Source organism: Vitis vinifera, chromosome 13, assembly GCF_030704535.1.
Source record: "Vitis vinifera cultivar Pinot Noir 40024 chromosome 13, ASM3070453v1".
NCBI classification, from domain to species: Eukaryota; Viridiplantae; Streptophyta; class Magnoliopsida; order Vitales; family Vitaceae; genus Vitis; species Vitis vinifera.
In genome coordinates this window covers 28686546-28710328 of record NC_081817.1, presented here as the reverse complement: position 1 = coordinate 28710328, position 23783 = coordinate 28686546, and the positions used below count along the sequence as shown (strand labels likewise).

Genomic DNA, 23783 nt, shown 5'->3' with positions numbered 1-23783 from the left:
TAGGAGTGCTCATAAAAAAATCCTTTTCAAGTTGCAGCAAATGCACCAATGGTTATTTTATTTACATAGAAAGGATCATAATAATCACATGCCTTATAAATCGCCAAATAGGCGTGACGGCGTCGGATGGGTAGAATCACACAGGTGAAACTATTGTGGGCAACATCCAGGTGTTCCAAGCTCTTCATCTTGTCGACGGCATGTGGCGATGAACCTTGTGCTTGAGGCAGATGGGAAGTGAGTGAAGACCACAAATACAGAAGCACATACCATGGTTATAACAATAAGAACATGTAGGACTTCAGCCTAAAGGAAGTACTCAACAGGTATGTAGATACCTAAAGCAATCTCTATGGCAACTAAATAAAGCGCTCTCAACTCGACCATATAATTAATGGGGATGATAAAGATAACTGCTACTAGAGTTAACAGGATTGCTGCAATAAGTAGCCACGATGGCCATGTAGGCTTTATGGCAACAAAACCATAGATAGAGACGTCCTTCGAAGACTGTCAAGCAGCTTTGATTAGGTTAGAGAAGTAAGTCCATGATAAAGGAATTAGAGGCTCCATTAGTATAAACAGCAGACCTGTTGCCACCACTAGTATGAAGCATCTCTTAGCAGACAAGATAAGTGAGAAATGGGCAGCAACTATAGGTACATAAGCCAATCCCGCTAATACAATATAGAAACCCAGAAGTAAAAAAAACAGATGGAGGTTTCCCATTCTACCCGAGGTATCACAAACCATGCCTATCACATGACTCTAATGCACCCTCCAAGAGCAAATATACTTGAGCGATGAGAGCCTCCAAACCTTAATCTACCTGATTGAAGCATTGGAGGAGTCCACGATTTTGATGACATCGTCGCAGGCGTAAACAATGAAGAAGTTGTCAGAGGCGACAATGAAGGGGTTGCCTGTGTGGAACAATTGCAGCGCCGGTGTGGACCTGTGGTTCTTTTTCAACATCAAAAGCGCCTGGAGAGAGGATGTAACGCTGAAGACGGTGGAGGGTTTGGTGGGTGTGAAGAAAACGACAATGGGTATGGAAGTGGGCACAGTGATGGACAAGATCGATTGGAGATATGAGTATTGGATTTGTTGGATGTGATGGGTGGCCATGTGCATGGGATGGGTGTGAAATATAGCCATGGGTAGTGAGAGAAACAAAGGTTCGGTGGGGTGTTTAAGGCTAATGGAAGTGAATGTGACGTGGGTATGGTGGACTTGAAAGTTAGGACAATGAGGAGTTGTAGATGGGCACATGCATGAGACTTCATGGAAGTTGGAAAATAGGCAACAAAGGGGTAAAGAATGAAATGGACGGAGGATATGGGCATGAAGGGTTTGATGGGCATGTTCGGTATGAGATTAAAGGTGGGATAGGAAGGTGGTAAAATGGTGGGAGAAATGGGTTTGATAGTGGAAGTGAAGAAGGAAGGTTGGATAGTGAGAGAAAATGATTTTGTGGGTATGGGGTGATGGAATGAAAATGGATGATGTACGGCATTGTGAGCCTCTACTCAAACTTCAACTATAGCTTGGATGTAATGACCGGGTATTTTATGACACATTAGCATTTTTAGTTTGAAAAGTCTTATTTTGTGTGATGGTTGAAAAGTAAAAAAGAAAAGTGTTTGGAGAACACGTGTCAATTTCGGATTGGTGAATTTCATTTTATTGTGTCGGTCAAATAGACGAGTTGAAATTTTATGTCATATCAGCCTTAGGGTAGAAAATTTCTTAAGATTTTAGAAATTGAAAATTTCCGGAAACGAAAAACGAAAACGAAAAAAAAATGAATTAATTAAAAATTAATTATAATTAATTAAGAAAAATTAAATTAAACTGATGAATAATAAAATTGAGAAAAATTAGTTTTAGATTGGTGTTAATAAATAAATTTGTATGTTAAAAAAAAATGAATTGGAAATCAAATAAAACAATTAGAATAAACAAAAAAAATAAAATAAAAGAAATAAAATAAAAATATTCATTGGGCTTTGAATATTGGTCGTTTAAGGTAATGGGTTGTAAAAGAAAAAAAGATATGAAATGGATTGGGCTTAGATATGGGCTGGTGGTAGGAAGCCTTTGTTGTTAAAAAAAAAAATGAGGAGTTTTTGAAAAGGGCAGAACGCGGGGAGAAGAAATGAGCAGCGGCTATGGAATTTTGGGGTTCTCGTCGGAGCTTTGACTGACCGTTTGGACGGCCAAATGACCTCCGTTTCGGCCCAAATTCGGAGGAAGTGCTCTATTCGACTAGAGGAACAAGTCTACGGTGACTGATTTCGTTTTTAACGGGTCAATTCTCAGATTTGTGGTAGGGGAAAATTAACCCTAAAACTCAAATTTAATGTATTTTTCATTGGAAAAAATTATAAATCTGATAATTATGAGTTAAATAGGTAATTGTGATGTTGTGTGAATTTTCTGGAATGATTTGGGATTTTTTTTTTCTGGATTTTTTTTGTAATTTCCGGAATTCTTTGTAATTGATAAATAATTATTTTAAGTGTTAAAAATTGTTAGAAATGTAGGAAAATTCCGGAATTAGGGCAAGATTTCAAATCTAGTGATTTATGAATTTTTGAAAATTGATTGGAATATTTGCGGTAATTTTATTGTGAAAAATTAGTTATTTTCAAATATTAGGAATTATTAGAATTATTGAAAAATTTTGAAATTGTGATATAAATTCAAGTATATTGATGTGTGAATTTCCGAAAATTCGTTGGTATATTTTTGGGAATTTTAATGTGAAAATTTTATTTTATTGGGTTATTGAAAATGTTGGAATTGTTGAAATTATTGAGGAATTTTGGAGTTTGTGGCATTCATTTGCATCATGGTTGTATGAAGAAAAAAAAATTGTGAAAAGTGTATGAAATGGAAAAAAATAAAATAGTGATGAAAAGTGAAAGCCCGTGTGAGGCGAACTAAGAAGGGAGAGAGATCCCTAGAGTGAAAGACCCAAAAGTTTACCCCGGGAAGATTCCGAATGGGGAGTATATTTGGGTGCGGACGCGTATCCTTTGGTGAAAGCCCGAGAACGATAGAGCATTGTATGACTATGTGTCACACGTTCATATGCATTCATTTAATGATTGGATGTTGTGGGATTGAGTATAATGTTATATGTTAAATTGTGTAACTTGATTTATATTGGTAAACTGTTGCGTTTGGGTTATTGAAATATAGAAATTCCCCATTAACCCTTTGGGTGTTAGGCACCCTACTGAGTAATGTGGAAATGCTCACCCTTTCTTTTTTTATATATTTTTAGATGCAGATATCACTCCTGAGGATCCATAAATGGGACAGAGAGGACTTCAGGATGCCCCTGGAGTGGTTTAGTGGAATGTGTTTTATTTTTTTTTATTGTGTTTGTGGTATTGAGACCCTGTAATAAGTGAATTATGGATAATGAAATAAGACCTTAATTTGATTAAAGGGATTTTTATGAAATTTTATTTTGGAATGCAATGATGTTTATTAAATCTTAATGTGTTTGAGTAAGGTTTGAAATATTGTTAGTTGGTGAGAACCTAGTGGGACTTATATGTGAAAAAAAAAAAAAATTCAGAGTGTTTTAGTTGACTGCCAACGTGGAATAGGAGAAACCCTTAGGGTCAAACCTTTGACCTGGGGTCACGGGCCAAATTTTGGGTCGCCCGGAATTTGGGTCGTGACATTGGACTCTAATGGAAGATTCTCCACTAGCACAACTTCTTCTTCTCCTTTTAGTGGAGCGTTTCTATCATCAGGAGTCATTCCATCAGCGTCGGAAGAAGCTTGGAGACTAGGGTAGCAATGATAGCTGTTAGTGGACATGGATAAAAATGGTGATACGCAGGTGAGAGGGCTCCATTGAAGGAGACCCATCTCTCCCTAGTTGAACCATCATAGTGTTTTTCCTTTTGCCACAAATAAAGCCTACTGAGAGCTTAGAGCCTTCCACTCCGACAACATTATTCGCTTCGTCGCCTCATTCGCCATATTCAGAATTGTCTCATTGCAAGCATTCTTCAATGCCCTCAATTTCTCAAAATCTTCCATTTCCGTTGTACTCCATCATACTGTCGGAGCTCTATGGGAAGAGGATTGGACCATGACAGTAATGGCTTTGCTTGAGTCGTGATTGATGGTGGGATGCTGCCTTCATGAGCATTAGATTCACACTATCTTATAACAACAAGAAATGGAGTCCTCGAGGTATCCTTCAAGTAATCACAAACCACATGGCTGCTCTGTTTCGAATAAACTACCTATTCTTCTCACGCCTCCAAACGAGGGATATTCGTAGGTATTCTGATAGCTGAGAGCCTCACAGGAGTTGGCATCTGAGAACAACACCTAGTGTCTTGATTGATAGCAGACCATGTTCAAAGACCCCCCTTAAGACCCATTCATGTGCAAAAAATCCATTGTTTCAGGAAACACACTCCACAAAACTATCTTCTGGTCCCAAGATTTAGGAATTGTGCCCATATGAAAACCAAAGGCTTATGCTGGCCTAAAACCCTTCTCCTTGAGGATATGAATGGCCATCGAGAACAGAGTATAAACATTGAGAAAGCAAGCACAAAAACAGAGTATCAACTGAACCAAAGAAAACACTGACTCGAGCTCCATTTCATATTGGAGTCAATGGGCTTATGCATGGGTGGGAAAAACCAGGGGAAACTAAGATCTCAGATATGTGACTCAAATATCCAAATGAGAGCTATAAAGGAATCAGATTACTCTAAAACAAATTTTCTATGAAGAACAAGGCATGGATACATTATCACAGAGTCACAGCAACCCAAAGGATATCAATGGCAAGCAAAATGTGGTTTAGCCAACGTACCTGAGAACGTTTCTTTTCTTTTCTCTGTTTCAGCTTTTAGTTGTCTTTTCTCTCAAGCAACCAACCATCAGAATCACTTTCTCTCACAATCTCCTTTCTCCAGCTTCAGCCAAAAACACGCCCAAAATCTCTATAAAAAAATCATGAAAAACCTCCCTTTACAGCTTGCTCTCCCAGTTAAAGGATCTTTCCTCCAAAATATCTCTGAAAACCAGCCACCCAAAAGTCCCCACTCTCAGATAATAGCCTGTTGCATGTAACCAAAAACACGCCCCCCCTGATTCTCCTTGATAGGTGTCACATTCTTATTGCATCTCAAATCCACTATTCTGATTCCTTACCAGTCAATCAGGAGACAACATGTGGTCTCCCAGGACTGTGACACCTGGCAAAAACAAGTTGCATGAAAATGAGTCCCAAATGGGGGTCTACACACACCTATCTAGTTTTTTTTCTTCTTTTTTTTTTTCTCGAGATTTGACTATTTTGTATGGTCAACGCATATTATAAGAAGGGAAATGTATTTTCCAAGACAACGCGATAGTATCTAAAGAACTCTAAACTCGATCCACTGAATATATATGATAAGATTCAAGTCATCAAATAAGCAGTATGGTACATAAGAATGAAAATGGGGTGCAAATAATAGGACATGATAATATACATATGACACTACCTAATTGACGATATATTTTTTATACTCATAAAAAATATACTTCGATGCTATATATGGACTTGTTGTACCTTTAATTAATAATGTTATCACAATATGATTTAATGCGGATTATAATGGTGTGAAATGAATAATTTATTATAACAACATTCTTTAAATTTTGGTTCAAAATGTCTAATTATCGACTTTTTGGATTTGATCCAAAATTTTATAAAATTAATCATTACACAATATCAAATTAAAACAAAATAAAATAAATCGACTTAAATTAGTTTTTTTTTATTAATCCAATCAAACCAAACTCAAAATTATTTTTAAGTTTTTTAAATATGATTTTTCAGAATTTTAAACTCCCCAATAAATATTAAATCTTTAATATTTATGGAGCTAACTTTACTTAAATTTTAACATAAGTACATTTAAAAAAATTTGAAAATATGAGAATAACATTAATATTTAAATTTGGTAAAGAAACTTATATCCACGTCAAAAAATTGTAAAGAAATAACTCATTTTTATTAAAATATAAATACTCTATGGGAAAATTATCTTTTTAAAAAACCAAACAAGAAAAATAAATTATTTTTAATGGATAGAATTTGTAAATAACCAAAATGTTTTTAATTTTTTAAAAGAAAAATAATTTTAATTATTTTCAAATAGGATGATAATGGGGTGAGTTTTTTTAGGTACCTGTCATGCACAACTCTTAATGGGACGAGTTTGAGATTTTTGTAAAAACCTAAGAAAGGTTTCAACCGGGTTCAATTATTGTTTTGTCTCACCCCGTGATTATATATAAATTTTAATTTTAAAAATTAATATAATTTCTTATTATATATATATATATATATATATATATATATATATATATATATAAAATAAAATATTTTTTAGAATAAGTTAAAAAATGTATAAGGTTTTAATTGTTTATAAAATATATTTATTTTAATGTAATTAAAATTTAAAAGTTAAACGGGACGATTATAAAAATTTCCCATACCATTTGCATCCTGTCCCATTTAATTTTTTTAATTGAATCGGAATAAGAAATATTTTGAATAAATGGCCGGGTTGGAACGGGCCAATCCATCCCGAATTGTCATATTGTAGTCCCTATCTTCAAAGTAATAATACTTAATAATTTTTTTTTTTAAATATGTCATGCTATTATATTTTTTTAAAAATATTTTAAATATTTACATATTTTTTAGAATAAAAAAAGGATTATGAGGTGTACAGATGTGGGTCCCAACAAATCCAATCATGATAGAGATTGTGGTCCCACTGTACTATTGTACCTCGACGTACAATACGTCAATACCTCACTTCACCTGTTTTGCGATATATTGCCTACTTATCACGTTCTATCGGTCAAAATATGGAAGCCGAAATATCACTAGTTGTTTATATTAATTTTATAAAAATTAATTTAATTTTATCATAATTATATAGTGTTCCCAATTTAAAAATAGAGAAATTTTTAAAAATTAAATTCATAATCATGAAAAATAAATCACTATACAAATAATATGATGCATAAATATCTTTAATTTTATTAAAAAAGAGCGAGATTATCTATTTTAATATTTTGCAAATAAAATATTAATTAAAAATCTTAGTCTAATTTTTTATAACTAAATAATTTAATTTGATACAATTTCAAAATATAATTTATTTACTTTATAATAATCATATATCATATTTCACAAATAATTGAATTAATGATAATATTATAGTTATATATGCACATATTTTTTATTTTCTAAAAGAATTGAAATATTTCACTATCTATTTTAGCAATTAATATAATATAATTTTTTTAAAAAAATTAGAAATTAAAGTTTTTAATACTATGTTCTTAAAGCAAAGACACACAATAATTATTTTTTATATGTCAAATAAAAAATAGAATAATTGAATTATTTATGGAGATGTACTCCAATTTATACTTTTAATTTTATAATTCTTATATATAACAAATTAATCAAATTACAAAAAAATAAAAATTAATAGTTATTGTCGTTATACTTAAATACCCTTGATTTTATAATCCATGATAAATTTTAATACAAAATTTGAGTCATTATTTTTATTTAATAAAAAAATGATAATTTTTATTTAAATTTATAAATAAAAAATTAGACAATATAAGTATTTTTTTATATTTAATTTTATAAAAAAAATTGTTATTTTAACATATATATTGTTCACGATCTCCTATGCCCACCAAATGAATATTGTAGAAAAAATGAATTTCAACCTTTTATTTTTCTTCTTTTATAATTAACATAAATCATGGTTTAATAAATACTACCATGTGATTTTTTCCCCACTAAATTCTTATCTATCAAATTAATCAAATAGTAATAAATACGAAAATCTATTTGATTTGATGCTTGAATGCTTCCGATTTTGAAAATAAGGAAGAAAGTTCGAAAAAAAGTGGTGGTAGCATCTTTAGCAAACATCATTATATCCGTTATTTTCTTTCTATTACACGAATCATACTATAATAAAATGAACATTAATTGGATACGAAAACATAAATGTTTTCATCTTCTAAATGAAAGAAAAAAAATTTTGAGAGGTCATCTTTATACTGTAACACAAAATATCATTAATCAGGAAATTGAATTAAGGTATCTCTCACACACATACACGATATATTAATTGTTATATTCATATCCATATTCATTCAATTTAACCGTTATATTTTTATTTATTTAATATAGCCGTTATACTTAATGATTTAAACCATCAACATATATAATTATATCGGGTTGATTATATCATAATTTAATTATCATGTTTTTATTTGTCAAATTAATCAACATCAAAGCAAAGATGAGTACATATGATTTTTGTTTAATGGTGAGTGATTTTGTTAAAAAAAAATTGAAAGAAAAATATTGCAATTTAATATAAAATTTTGAAAATTTAATGTATAGAAATTTGAATCCAATTGACAAAATATCGTGATACGAGAAATTGGATAGGAGAAGTTGAAGCAATAGTGTCTATATAAGGCATGGAAGTTATATTCGTAACTCACCTCTTCTTCTGAATTTTCTCATTCAAACTTTCCAATTTCTTCGCCTTTCCCTCTTCGTCTTCTTCACTGTTTTCCTCTATTTTTTTTAACCCGTTTCTCCATTGATGCACCTCTCGCCAACTCCTTCATTCCATTCTATATGTGGGGGTTGCACTGCAACAGCACCATTGTCTACGTGGTAAGCCACCTTCGTTTTCTCACTGGTTCTGCAACTCTGCTTTGTTTTTATGGTTAGACTTTTTTTTCATGATTGAATGGGCTTTTGGGGTGTTTCTTCGTGATTGGGCTGTTGGGTTTTTCGTAGAATTTTCAATGCTTGAGTGTCCGGGTGCGTGCGTTTCTTCGGATTTCTGTTTGGTTCCTGAGAAAATAGAGGAACAGGAAAAGAAAACCGTGTCTGGGTGTTGTGGGTCTGCTGGTTTTGTATCAGAAACACGTGTGACTTACACCCCAGAAAGTGGAACCTTGAATTCTTCTCTTTGCATGCACTTTCTCGACTGCCAAACAGAGCCTTTTATCCCATTCTCTCAATTTCTGATTATTTCTAACACTGGTTTTTTCCTTCTGATTCTTTCAGAGGCCTCAAGAACTCGATTTGATCCAAAGGTCTGCGCTCAACAGCTCCGTACCAGTCAGCAAACTTTCCCTCTCGAACTTGTCCGAGGTCTGAACTCGACTCAGATAACGTTGGATTGTCTTTTCCCCACTCTGGGATCTCCGAAAAACCTTTGGGTTTCCCTTTTTTCTGTTGGCGATTCTTCAGCAAAACTCAAATTCATACTCTAACGGCTCTATAATTAGGTAACGCCCATCTCTTCCTGGCCTTTTGGGGTTTTTGAAATTGAGTTAAAATCTTAGAAACTCCGTAAATTTTCTCTGGCTTTGATTCTGATTTCTGCTCAGTACTTGCAGTTCTAACCATGCCCAGGCCGGCCCCAAACCAGAGCTCAGCCAGAGAAGACGATTACTGCCTGAAGGAAACCTCCCCGAATCTTGGGGGTGGAAGGCTTTCCAGAGGAGATAAACTCACAACCGCGTTTGATCTTGTTGAGCAAATGCATTATCTATACGTTAGGGTTGTGAAGGCGAAGGAGCTTCCAGGGAAGGATGGCTCTGAGTCCTGTGACCCCTATGTGGAGGTCAAGGTTGGGAATTTCAAAGGGTTTACAAAGCACATTGAGAAGAAATCAAACCCTGTGTGGAGCCAGGTGTTTGCCTTTTCAAAGGACAGGTTACAGTCCTCTTTCATTGAAGTTTCAGTGAAGGACAAGAACGGTGGGAAGGATGATTTCATGGGGGTTGTTCTGTTTGATCTCCACGATGTCCCGAGGCGGGTTCCTCCAGATAGTCCATTGGCGCCACAATGGTATCGGTTGGAGGATCGGAAAGGGAGTAAGGTGAAGGGGGAATTGATGTTGGCTGTTTGGATGGGGACTCAGGCAGATGAGTCCTTCACCGAGGCTTGGCAGTCTGATGCTGCAGGGGTTAGTGTTGAGGCCCTTGCCAGTATTCGATCGAAGGTCTATGTATCTCCTAAACTTTGGTACTTGAGGGTTAATGTGATTCAAGCTCAGGACTTGGTGCCTAGTGATAGAACAAGGAATGAAGTTTATGTTAAGGCCGCGCTTGGGACCATTGTTTTGAGGACTAGATTTCCCCAGACTAGAACCATAAATCCATTCTGGAATGAGGATTTGATGTTTGTGGCATCAGAGCCATTTGAGGAGCCCTTGGTTTTGAGCGTGGAGAATCGGGTGGTAGCCAACAAGGAGGAAACCCTGGGGAAGTGTATGATCTCCCTGCAGGATGTGGAGAGGAGGCTGGAGAACAGACCAGTGAGTGCTAAGTGGTTTAATCTTGAGAAAATGTCCGGTGAGCAGAAGGAGGTGAAGTTTTCCAGCAGGATTCATCTAAGAATCTGCTTGGATGGTGGATATCATGTGCTTGATGAAGCAACCCACTTCAGCACTGATTTTAGGCCAACAATGAAGCACCTTTGGAAGCCTAGTACTGGTGTTTTAGAACTGGGGATAATCAATGCCCATGATTTGTTGCTTAAGGAGAAGAAGGGTGGACGTAGAAATACTGATGCTTATTGTGTAGCCAAGTATGGTCAGAAATGGATTCGAACGAGGACTATCATAGACAGCTCTTCCCCAAGATGGAATGAGCAGTATACTTGGGAGGTTTTCGACCCCTGCACTGTCATCACCGTTGGAGTTTTCGATAATTCTCACTTACATGGTGGAGATAAGGCTGCAGGCTCAAAGGATACAATAATAGGGAAGGTGAGAATTCGGCTTTCTACATTGGAAACTGGCCGAGTTTACACACATTCATATCCTCTTCTGGTTTTGGACTCCTCAGGGCTGAAGAAAATGGGGGAAATTCAGTTGTCTGTGAAGTTTTCATGCTCGTCTTTGCTCAATCTGCTGAATGTTTATGCTCAGCCTTTGCTGCCCAAAATGCACTATGTCCAACCCCTATCCATGTATCAGGTTGATAGCTTAAGGCACCAGGCTACCAAGATTGTTTCAGCAAGGCTGGGCCGAGCTGAGCCCCCTCTTAGAAAAGAGGTTGTGGAATATATGCTGGATGTGGGATCAAACATGTTCAGTATGAGAAGAAGCAAGGCTAACTATTACAGGATTATTGAGGTTATATCTGATTTGAAGATGGCCCTGAAATGGTTTGATGAGATTTGCCTTTGGAAGAACCCTTTTACAACAGTTCTGATCCACATTCTGTTCTTGTTGCTGGCTCTTTTCCCTGAACTCATTCTACCATTAGTGTTCTTTTACCTTCTTATCATTGGGGTATGGCGGTATAGAAGGAGGCCGAGACACCCTCCTCACATGGAGGTCAAGCTTTCCCTTCCTGATACCGTCTTCCCTGATGAACTGGAAGAGGAGTTTGACTCATTTCCAACTTCACTACAAGCTGAAATATTAAAAATACGATATGATCGAGTCAGGAGTGTGGCATCGAGGATACAGACATTGATGGGGGACTTGGCAACTCAAGGGGAGAGGCTGCAGGCTCTACTGAGCTGGAGAGACCCCAGAGCCACAGCTCTGTGTATGATCTTCTGCCTCACTGCTGGTACATTGTTTCTGTTCATTCCTTTTCGGGTTTTTGCTGTGCTGGTAGTTTTATATGTGCTAAGGCATCCAAGGCTCCGCCATAGGATGCCTTCTGTGCCTCTAAGCTTCTTCAAGAGGCTGCCTGCAAGAACAGACAGCATGTTCTGAGACCTCCATTGATGATCATTGGGAGCTTCTCGAGACACAGACACAATGTTCATTTCAAATTTTAATCAGAAAAAGATCAATGTTTGAACCAGAGACTGGTATTATACCAGATGCATGTTGTTTCCATCACAGATAATGAAATGAACTCCGATGAATTTTCAGTTTTTTCAGCAGTGGGTGTTCTTGTATTCATTTGAGGTTGGAAGTTTTGTGTGTGTACTTTGGTTGTTGTGTGGTGCAGTTTGTTTTGCTTGTTGGGTGTTGTGGGAATTGAATCCATGGAAAATTTGAGGGAAAGTACAATAAAAAGAAAATAGAGATGAATTAAAAAAAAAAAAGTAAACAAAAAATGATGAGAAATTTGATTAAGGTTATGTTTGATTTCCATAAAATTGAAAATTCGAGGGAATAAAAAAAAGAGAAAAATGGAATAAATGAAAAAGTAAAGAAAATTAAAAATAGATTTAAAAAATCAATAAATTTATTTTTATACAAGTTTCAAACTTATTTCACAATTTTTTTCATCTTCTATATAAATATTAAATAATTCTAAACTATATAAGTTTCTAATTGATTTTCTCTTTTCTTGTCTCCGCTAAAATTAAATACAAACAAATCATTTTGCTTAGCACTTTTTTGGAACCAAGCAAATTAATAGTTGTCTTTCTTGGATGGTAAAGAAAGACACCTTTAAGATAAATTGTCTGTCATATGGTCTTGTGTGCCTATGAGAGAAAAACCAAAGAAAGAGTTTGGCTTAAAAGTTAGTATGGATGATAATAGAGTTTTTTCGTATAACTGTTTCTAATGGGATAAATATAAATGAGATTGGAACGGGTTTGTGATGAATATAAATGAGATTGAGGTCAATTTGAGAAATTTTTTAAAACATGGGACAATTTTTAAAACATGGGACAAGTTTAGATTTGACTTTATCTCGTCCCATCCCACCCCATCGAACTTGATTATATATAATATTAAATAAAAATATTTTAATTGATATTTTTCATTTTCAAATTTTTTAACATTTAAAAAAATTAAAAATATTTACAATGTTTATTAATTTAATGATTATAATTTTTTTTAATATAATTTAAAATTTTAAAAGTGAAAATATTGAAAAATAAATAAAAAGGTTAAATGGGGCGTGCATGGGAATTTCCGGCACCCTAATTTGCCTTACTCCATTATATTTATTTTATTTAACGAGGGTAATAATAGATATAAATACACGAGACAAGTTAAGATGAGAGTGACATGTCCCAAACTTGTTCCATTGTCATTTCTAAAAAGTTGGTACAAGAGTGCACAAATGATAAACAAAGACTACATTATCTTTAAAATGAGATGAAGAAAAAGATGTGAATGAGTATTGCTCAAATTCAACACTATAACCCGAATAATTTAAAAAATGTATGAAAATTTAGTATATTTTAATTATATTTGATTTTTTTTTAATTTCTATGCTAAATCAAACATTGACAAAAAATTGCTCTTAACATTTTTATTACTTTCCTTGATATTTTCTTGAAACAAGACATAATTTATAAAAACTATTTGAAGGGCTACTAGCCTTCAATTATGAAAAACCATTGGTGTATCAATCTCATGTGGCTTCAACTCTCAACCTCCTAACTCAAGGTCATAGGAAGCCCTCAAGCTACCAACGAGACCTATGAATGCTAGAGGGGTATGCAAACAACTTAAGGCAAAGTGCACTAAATCCTCCTATAAGAAGTATCAAGAAAACATGCACATTATGCAGATGATGAACTCCGAATCACAAATGATTCTACCACTAGAATGGCATAGGGGGCATCTTTAGGACTGGTTACCACATCCTAACTCCGTCCTGTTTATTTAAAATAATTCATATTATTGCTCCACTAAAAAATTAAATAAGGCAGGGTCGATATATAAAATTCTCATACTCACTCGTTCCATCTTGTTTATTTATTTTTGAATTTATTTTTTTAATTATATTAAAATAAATACATAATCTTACAATGAATTAAAATATTATAATTTTTTATAAACTTATTTTATTGAAAAACATTTGTTTTATTACATATATATATATATACACATTAAAAACAGGAAAATAAAAATTAAATTGAATTAATTTTTCAAATTTAATTTTAAATATAATCAAGATAGTGTAACCCGTCCGAGTTTTAAAAAATCTCAAATTGACTCTTAATTTGTTTATTTAAATTTTAAACTTGTTTTATTAGGGACAAAACGTATAATTAAAAAAACATGTTCTATTATCATCTCTATTTATGATAGTGAGAAAAAACTTTTGGGAATTTGTTTTTCTCATCTTAAAAAATTCCTATAAGAATTTTTATGTTTGTTTTGGAAAGTAATAAGAAATAAAAGAAAAATATAAATTTTATTATTAAAATTTTCTCTTGCACTCTCCCACCTCTTTAATTTTATTTTTTATTTTTTTAACATTTTCTCTTCTTGTTTCCTCACCTCTATTTGGTTTGTAGAAATTTATAGAAAGTGCCATCAAACTAAAATAAAAAGAAGAAATAGAAGAAAATAAAATAGAAAATCAATTTAAAATTAATTAACTATTTTTACATCTTTTTTTAAAATTATTTTACTTATTTTTCTATAATATTAAATAATTTAAAAGTATATAATTTTTTAATTAATTTTAATTATATTTGAGTTTTTTTTCATATTTTTTTTATAATAGATTAAATAGGAAGAGTTGAGAACATCATTTTCCTTAATATTTTTTTCCCTTTTATTTCAAAAACTCTAATGTAACCCTAGATAAAAATTTTGGGCCTAAATAGTCTCCATGATTAGCAAAAAAACACGTATAAATTAAATGAGCATCATATTAAGATAAAAAAAGAAAATGATAAAGAAAAAGTATATATTTTATTTTTTAGACTTATTAAAGATTATGTATAAATTATTTTACGAAAATGACCCACAAATAAGTTGGACTACTGTATGCGAAGAAGCAGTGGCATTTAAGTAAATTTGGAAATGGTCAGTGGCAAATTCGCACCAGTGAGCTTAGGGCACACGTATATATAAGTAATTTAGAGGCTGCAACTAGGGTTTTTGTGGCAGAGCTTCATCTTCAGAAACCCTAACCCTAACCCTAGCTCGAAGCTCCATCAATGGCGCCGAAACAGAGGACCCCCAAGGTGAGCCGAAACCCGAATCTGATTCGCGGCATAGGTAAGCACTCCAGATCCAAGATGTACCACAAGCGTGGTCTCTGGGCCATCAAGGCCAAAAACGGCGGCGTTTTTCCCCGCCACGATGCCAAGCCCAAGGCTCCGGCGCCCGCCGAGAAGTCCCCGAAATTTTACCCCGCCGATGATGTGAAGAAGCCCCTGGTCAACAGACACAAGTCCAAGCTCACCAAGCTCAGGTATATTGTGCTCTGTTAGGAGGTTTTATTTTCTGACCTGTTTGGTTGGCAATAACATGTGGGATTTTTCTTTTCTTTTTTCATGAAGTTTGTTTGTATGGGGTTTCATTGGTTTGTTTGGTTTCCGAGTAAATTAAGCTAAATATAAGAAAGCAAGGGCCTGTTTGGTAGCGGAAATGAAATCTTTTCAATTTAGAGAAAGAAAACATTGAACATGTTGGGTCTTTCATCACTTTCAATTGATGAAACGCTTGCATTTTCTGTATCTCATTTCGAGTGGTTTGTAATTAACTATGTAGTGTCCATTTTTCCTGTTCTGTTCTTAATGCTCAGAAATTTGGTTACTGATGAAATTTAGTAAACGATATATTAAATTCTCTAATATCTTATTCCTGTTTTTCTCACTCTTAATGTCCTTTGTTTTGGGGTCTGATATGGGGTTCTCACTTTTGTCCCTTTGGTTGCCTATAAAATAGGAAAAGAAATGAAATTAAAGCTTTGAGTTTGAAGGTTTTCGTAATCTGGCATGTGAGAAAAAGAAAGCTAATACTGCTATTTTTTAGTTGGATTCGGAAATAAAGACATAAATGAAAGGGAAAAACTAAGATCCAAATTGAGCCTTAGCTTTGTTGAGATGATTTTCCATGTCTTGGGAAATCAGAACAGTAGATGTTAGATTCAAAATTTTCTTTTGGGTTCTCAATTTTTCAGGACAAGTTATGATTTGTCTCTCTTATTTATTTTCTCAGGGCTAGTATTACTCCGGGTACTGTGCTGATCATCCTTGCTGGGAGGTTCAAGGGGAAGAGAGTTGTGTTTCTGAAGCAACTTCCATCTGGATTGCTCCTAGTTACTGGTGGGTTTTTCTATTTCATTTTATGCTCTGAAAATATATGGTTCAAAAGAATTGATTTTGCTTTTTTGAACTGTTTCTAGTACCTCATGATTCCATATACTCAAGAAACATACTTGCAAGTCATTTGATATCATAAGGTATTGAAAGCAGTTCATATATTTATAATCACTTCTTTTAAAAGACGATTTATCAGATAAAACCTTACAGTTTTAAGGTGGTTTTACATGATATCATGGTGTTCAGACTTTCATATATTGATAAGAATCTTATATATAATTTGTATTAAATTTGTTATATAAATTTATGGTGAGTGGTTTTGGATGTTGCGTCCAGAGTATTTTCTTTTACAATTATCCAAGGATGGAAGAACTTCTCTTTTAAATTGCTCTATATTTGGATGATGACAATAGGAATGATGATGATGCTACATTTAGAATCAATAAATATTTGTTTGCATGTTATATTACTTGGATGATGTTGATGTTATGTATTGTCTTTTTTCTTGATGAGCAATGCTTTACAGTCCAGTTGCATGCATAGAAAAGAAAAACATTGCTTACCCCAATTTGCCACTAATCATTTTTTTTTTCAATTAAGGTTTTTTGCCCTTGGTTTGGTTCAGTGCCACATTCATTTGTAGTCTTGAAATATCTTCTTTCTGCTACAGGACCATTTAAGATTAATGGTGTTCCTCTAAGACGTGTGAATCAAGCCTATATCATTGCAACTTCCACCAAGGTTGACATCTCTGGAGTAAATGTGGAAAAGTTTGATGACAAGTATTTTGCCAAGGAAACCCAGAAGAAGAAAAAGAAAGGAGAAGGCGAGTTTTTTGAAGCAGACAAGGAGGTTAGTTTTAGCTTATTAGCCCTCTGTGTTGTGGCAGTTAATAAATTTCTCCTAATTTACCTAACCTTTTATTGTTTTCACCTCAAAATGTAGGAAAAAAGTGTGCTCCCACAGGAGAAAAAGGATGACCAGAAGGCCGTGGATACACCATTGATAAAGTCCATTGAAGGAGTTCCAGACTTGAAGACCTATTTGGGTGCAAGGTTTTCTCTCAAGGCAGGCATGAAACCTCATGAGCTTGTTTTCTAGGGTAGACACTTGAGAAAGTGTTAGGACTTTTCTTCTTTTTCCTACTTCTAGTATTCTGTTTTGTTTGAACAATGCTCTTTAGCAGCTGTACTCTTCCGGTGTTTTTTTTTTCTCCTGAGCAACCATCATCAAAGTGTCTTATATTGGGCAGTGAATTCTGCAAGGTATTTGGATTTGCTTTCATTGAGTACAAGTTTTCACTGATATATATGATATATAGGATTCATTCATCTTCTTTTGCCGTGGGAGGTTTATTAACATTTTAACATGAATAGCATATGGAAAAAGCTGGTTATGATTTTTGGATTTCCTTTCAAATTGTCTTATGATGGGCAGTGAGTTCTGCAAAACATTTGGATTGGCTTCCATCAAGTACAAGTTTTCACTGATATAATATGATATATAAGATTCATTCATCTTTCTTTGTTGTGAGAGGTTTCTTTATACTTGTAGGATCTGGAAAAAGTTGGATATGAATCTTGAATCTAAACTAGAATGTATTAACTTTTGGCTCCTATATCTTTTGCAGGAATTAGTTTGTCCTACTTCCATAGCCTGCCCCATTAAGAGTTAGGAACCAGAAATTCTGCCTCTTTAGGCTACTGCAGTTATTTCGTAGAACTACTGGATAATGTGGAAGAGGACTTGATCAACACAGACTATAAAAAACATAAATAATTACAAACTGTGGCTTCGGCCAAGGGGCCAAGCTTCATGCTCTTTAGAATGTCACACAAGCGACTGCTGTATCTGGAAAATCTTTAACAGAGCATTTATTTGAACTTACACAAGAAAGAACTTAAAGGAGCAGCAAATTAAAACACAGAAAAATATATAACCTCCGACAAGTAGCATCAGAGCAAGCTGTCTGTTCGAGGCGGCAATCTCTTGAAGAAGTTGTTAGGTATGGAGGGTAGTTTGCTCCTAAACCTAGGATGGCGCAGCATGTACAGACCTGCGACCAAAGCCACCGCTCTAAACGGGGTCATGTAAAGCACCAGTGCTGTACATAGGCAGAACATTATGAAAAGGCTTGTTGCTCTTGGGTCTCTCCAGCTGAGCAGAGACTGAAATCTCTCCCCCTGTGTTGCTAAGTCCCCTACAACTGTTTGAATCCTTCCTGCCACACTTCTAAGCCTATCGTATCTCATGTAAACCCTATCCTGTGATCTAGATGTTGGAAAAGTGTCAAATTCTTCATCAAGTTCATCCGGCTGCACTGCTTCTGCCCATGAAAGCTTAGTGTCCATATGAGGTGGGTGCCTTGGACGGAACCGGTAGTTCCATATTCCGATTAGGAACATGTAAAGAAAGATGGTTGGAAGTATCAACTCTGGGTACCAAATCAGTATCAGGAACAGTATATGAACTAGGACTGATGTAATGGGGTTCTTCCAGTGGCAAACGTTCCCAAACCATCTGCTCATGGTAATCACACCAGAAAGCAGTGACATGATCCTGAAGAAGTTTGCTTTACTTCTTCTCATACTCCACATGTGGGAATCCACATCCAACATATACTCCACCACCTCTTTCCTAAGTGGTGGTTCAGCTCGGCCAAGCCTGGTTGCTACAATATTCATGGCTTGATATCGTAAACTGTCTACTTGGTTCACCGTCAAAGGGTGTAAGTAGTGCATTTTTGGCAGCAAGGGGTGGCCATAGGCATATATCATGTTGGCTAGGGAGAGGCTAGTGAATCTGATGGCTAATTGAAGCTCACCCATTTTCTTGACCCCAGTTGGTTGTAGAACAAGAAGTGGATAAGAATGTATATAAATCCGATGAGATTCTAGGGTTGATAGCCGAATTCTTACCTTCCCAATTCGTGAATCTCGAACTGCCCCTCCACCGTTCAGTTTCTCAGCTCCTCCCAAGTGGCAGTTATCGAAAACTCCCAGCGTTATCACTGTGCATGGGTCGTAAACTTCCCATGTGTATTGCTCATTCCATTTTGGACTGAAAGTGTCAATAATTGTTCTGGTCCTAACCCATTTCTGGCCGTACCTGGCTACACAATAAGCATCTGTACTGCCCCTGCTATCCTTCATCTTCATGGGGAGAAGTCCCTGTGCTCCCAAAATGCCCACTTCCAAGATACCGATGGGCTGCTTCCATAGCTGCCTTGCTGTTGGCCTCTGATCACTTATGTACATAGTTGATTCGTCCAGTACATGATATCCACCTTCAAGACACACTCGAACATGAATCCTGCTGGAAAACTTGAGCTCCTTTCTCCTGTCAGCTTCCAAGGTCCCAAAACCGAACTTCTCAAGGTGGAACCAGGTAGAATGAACTGGTCGGTGGTCAAGTCGCTTCTCAAACGCAGTAAGTGGCATACTAACCCTCCCAAGCACATCATCCTTTGAAGGATGCACTCGATCCTCGACGGTAAGGACCAGTTGGTCCTCAAAAGGCTCAGCTGCTACAAAGACCAAATCTTCATTCCAAAGTGGGTTAGTTGTGCGAGTTGGGCAAATTTTGCTTCTGAGCACTTGGCTTCCAACCTGAGCTTTTACAAAAACTTCAGGGACCCGGCTTCTGTCATTAGGCTGAATGTCCTGAGCTTCAATCACGTTTACCCTGAGGTACCACAATTTTGGTGATACATAAACCTTTGACCGGATGCTAGAAACACCCTCCCCGTGAACGGAAGCAGCATCTGAATGCCATGCCTCTGAAAAGGCTTCATCAGCTTGTGTTCCCAACCAAACAGCTAGCATGATGTTTCCTCTCACCTTTCCTTCCCCTCGGCGGTCCTCCAACCTGTACCACTGAGGAGCAAGCGGGCTGTCAGGTGGAACCCTTGTTGGAACCTCATTCATATCAAAAACCACCCTTCCAAGATAATCATCTCTTCCCACCATTTCTTTATCTTTCACAAAGACCTCCAGGCTTGATGATTGGATACGATCCTTTGAGAAGGCAAAGACCTGATTCCACTCAGGATTCATTTTCTTCTCGAAATGCCTTGTTCTTCCTTTGTAGTTCCCAAGCTTTACCTCCACATAAGGATCACAGCTTCCAGTGAGGGCACCGGGTGGAAGATCTTTGGCTTTCACAACTCGAACATAAAGATAATACATCTGTTCAACAAGATCATAAGTGGTTGCAAATCTTTCGCCACTCATCCACCCTCTTCCACCATACACTCCTCCACCTGGCCACCGTTCACCGAGCTGTGGGTCCATCTCTTTCAAATTGTAGTCATCTTGGGGACTAGGATGGATGTCTGGATTCGCCTGGTGCATGGTTGATGAGATGCCTTGTGGTCCCTTCTCCACTGAAATGGCTGGTTGCTGCAAAACTTGATATTTGTATATGTGTGGATTTGCCTCTACCCTTACTTCGACAGGTTCTTTGATCTCCTCCTTTGGTTCTTCAACAGAACTGCGAGGAGACTCGGCTTCTGGGATAGGAGAACTTGATTTTTCAATCAGAGAAACTCGAGTAATTGAGGGAGAGGAGTTGAGGATATTAGAAACAGGCACTTCGGATATGGGGAGAGGAATTGAGGGATTGTGAATAAGATTTCTATTTTCCGAACTGGGAGGAGGACTAGAAGGTGGTGGTGGAGAAGATGATGGAGCAGGGGAACTTGGTTCTGTTTCTGATGAAAGATAGATTTTCAGGCCAACTTCCCCTTTGATGGAAGAGAAAAACCGTTTCTTTTCTAGTTGGAATGTTTGATAAACTTCCTCACCTTTCTTGACAACGGTTGAGCAGGGAATTCTTGCCCTCCCAAGGAAGGCGCGGCTGGAAATTTGTCTCCTCTCGTGGTAAATACAAACTTCAATGGTTTGGTGATGGTGATTTTTGGCTTGGTCGAAATTGAAGAGAAGTTTTTGGTTCCAAACGGGGTTGAGATTCTTTGGGACTGTTGTAGTTCGGCTTCGCTGGTTCTCAAAATCAACCTCCACAAAAGGACTTGCTGATCCTTCACCGTCTCTGGGCAAAAGATCATGAGCATCTACTATTTCCACCACCAGCTTCATGCCCCTTTTTCTTCTCACCTCACTGCTGCAAGAAGCTACAAGGAAGTGGATCCTCACAAGAAACCTGAAACTCTATTCGGAAGCAAAGGAGTTCTAGTTGGGATCACAGAAGATTAAAGAAAGGAATAGTTGATGTTTTGGTGGTGAAAGAAAAGAATGGTTTGATGAAGAAGCTGCCCCTGGGTTCTGTAGAAACCAAAATGGAATAGAGGGAAATGGAGGGAAGGCATAAACTCTGTTTGAAAAGCGAAAAAGTGATCCATGAACCCGTGTCCATTTCTTTTAGTTTTCAACATTAAGTAAAATTAAACAGTTATTTCAAGATAATCTATTTGTGCTCTGTTTGGAATTTGTCTACGGATTGAAGGAAAGCAAGAATATATTCTATCTTACAGCTCCAGGTTTGAATGCCTTGTTGCTGAATTCTAAGTTTAATTTTTTTGTTACCTTTGCCCCCCTTCATCTTAGCAACCGAGAAGAATGATTGTAGAAAGATAGCCTTAAGACTTCAATAGAGCAAACTAGTATGTGTTAGCAGCATTTCCCCACCCTCAAACCAAAAGCTTGGTGGCTTTACTGAAAAAGGAGACGAGTCTTCCAAAAAAAAGTATTCTGTTTTAGACTGGTTCCCTCTGGGATGAAAGATTGGTTGTGTTTCCTTCATTGCCATGAAGAGAGAACAAAAGAGTAAATTCAAGAGCTCAATGGTTTTTCCTTATTGAATAAAAATGTGAAATTGCAGTGGTGATATCCATTGAATTATAGCTGGCATAGCCTCATTGGCTTCAGTAGTGCCATTTAATCCTTTTCAGGCTATTTAATAATGTAAAACTTCGCTTAGTGCACTAGGTATCACAAATTCATATTGATATCATTTCCTCAGAAGTGCATTTCTTGGATCCTTGGTGCTTTCTGATATCCCTTTCTTCTTTGGGCAGCAATGCCAGTGTAAGAAAAACAAAAGCACTAGATAACAAAGAGGAAAAGGCAGAGTGGGAGCTGAAAGAAAGCTAAAGCAAAACCTAAAACTTCAGGCGCTTGTGACCTTGCCTAAAGATGCTTTTTTGCTGTGCTTTGTTCCCTCTCTCACTTTAATCTAATCTTATTCATTTCCGTTTCTTTCACTTGTTTCCTTTTACTTCGATGTTGAAACTGCATGAATATTCTCTTCGAGCATTGCTATGGATCTTCTGTAAGATAGAATCTATATTTGCATTGTACTATCAATCCAAGAATAAATTTGAGGAGAATGAATCATTTAACAAATGGAAAAGGGAATATGATGTCATTTTGAAACTACTCGATAAACTGTCAAGTCCAGAAGCAATCTGAGACTTGTTTCCAATTCTTTGATCCTTAAATATAAAGAATTTACAGTTAAACTCACAGGATATTTGCACACTCTACGGAGTGGTTGCTATTCTTTTGGGGCAAACATCGTGTCTCCTTGAATGTTGTGTTAGATTCTCGAGTAATATATCAAGTATATAGTGAAGTATTATTTGCTTAAAACTTTTTTTAGGATTAACATATTTTTATTGGAAAAAAGAGCTATAAAACCTGATGACATGTTTCAGAGTTCAACTGATCTGTACTATTTCTCTCTCTTTTGGCTTAAGCTCATCTCAAATGTGGGGCTGACTGGCTGGTTGCTGAAAGTAGAATAGTTTTCTTGATTTGGATGCATTATTGGCTTGTATGCAGTAGTTTTATTAAACAAGCGTGAGCTTAAGACAGATATTTGCCTAAAATTTCAAGTAGTTTATTTATCCTTTTTCGTTTTTCACTTCAGACAAGTTAGGCATGTGCTCAAGCTCATCAGATTGGTCATGATCACTCTTGTTTGTTTGATGTTTTTGTGCTGATAAGCTTGAATCAAGGTGTGTTGCAGCAAGATCAGAAGCTGGAGGCCTGCATTGTAGATACATGAGCAGACGAGCTCAGCACAAACCCGGTAAGTTTCTCTTTGTATATGGACAAAGTGTAGGAAAAAGCTCCACCTCTACACCAAATTCAATTCTCGAGAAAAGAATACTGGAAAGCAAAATGCTCTCGCATCTGTAGCTTAGGCAGTCTGTAGTAGAGTTGACAGTTCTTAACACGACCCCAACAACACAGTAACAATTTTAGTTATTGGGTTATGCTAATCAAGTTGGACAATCTGTTTATTAAATGGGTTGTATGTGTCGTATCAAACAAAAACTATTTCGACCTTAGAATGTCTATGAGGCTCGAACTCAAGACTTCTGATAATATAGAAAGACTTGAACTTAGGACCATTTGCTCTGTCGTCGAAGGACACTACCACTGAGCTACACTCTAACCCAGCTGCAGTGATGAATGTACCCTCTGTGAATTAGTGATCTGCCTGTTTTTACTGTATGAATGAAAACTAGACCAGTTCTTTTCACAAAGGCAACTTGGTCCTTCAATTTGGTCACATGACACCAACCCCACCATCCAACTACCTATATTTTATCCAGTGAATGGGCGCACAAGACAAAAGGCCTAGTCAAATATGGCAACCCCTTCAATAATGTAGAAGATAAGGTCACCTAAAGGTCCCCATATAAGAGATGATGTTCCAAAAC

The 23783-nt window shown here is 36.0% G+C and overlaps 3 protein-coding genes across 3 annotated transcripts; 2 read left to right on the top strand and 1 right to left on the bottom strand.

Moving 5' to 3' along the window:
• Positions 1-8609: 8609 nt before the first annotated feature.
• LOC100244312 (FT-interacting protein 3) lies at positions 8610-12011 on the top strand. The gene is made up of 3 exons (XM_010661021.3): positions 8610-8764; positions 9164-9387; positions 9499-12011. Exon 3 carries the CDS (start codon positions 9507-9509, stop codon positions 11835-11837), a length of 2331 nt encoding a protein of 776 aa, XP_010659323.1. The 5' UTR covers positions 8610-8764; positions 9164-9387; positions 9499-9506; the 3' UTR covers positions 11838-12011.
• A 2846-nt stretch (positions 12012-14857) lies between these two features.
• On the top strand, positions 14858-17427 carry LOC100252724 (large ribosomal subunit protein eL6x). Its single transcript, XM_002265358.4, has 4 exons — positions 14858-15243; positions 15993-16099; positions 16767-16948; positions 17042-17427. Exons 1-4 carry the CDS (start codon positions 14987-14989, stop codon positions 17195-17197), a joined length of 702 nt encoding a protein of 233 aa, XP_002265394.1. The 5' UTR covers positions 14858-14986; the 3' UTR covers positions 17198-17427.
• A 415-nt stretch (positions 17428-17842) lies between these two features.
• LOC100257873 (FT-interacting protein 1) lies at positions 17843-21699 on the bottom strand. The gene has a single exon (XM_002265121.5). The coding sequence runs from the start codon at positions 21190-21192 to the stop codon at positions 18052-18054; it is 3141 nt and encodes a 1046-aa protein (XP_002265157.2). The 5' UTR covers positions 21193-21699; the 3' UTR covers positions 17843-18051.
• Between the last annotated feature and the right edge of the window lie 2084 nt (positions 21700-23783).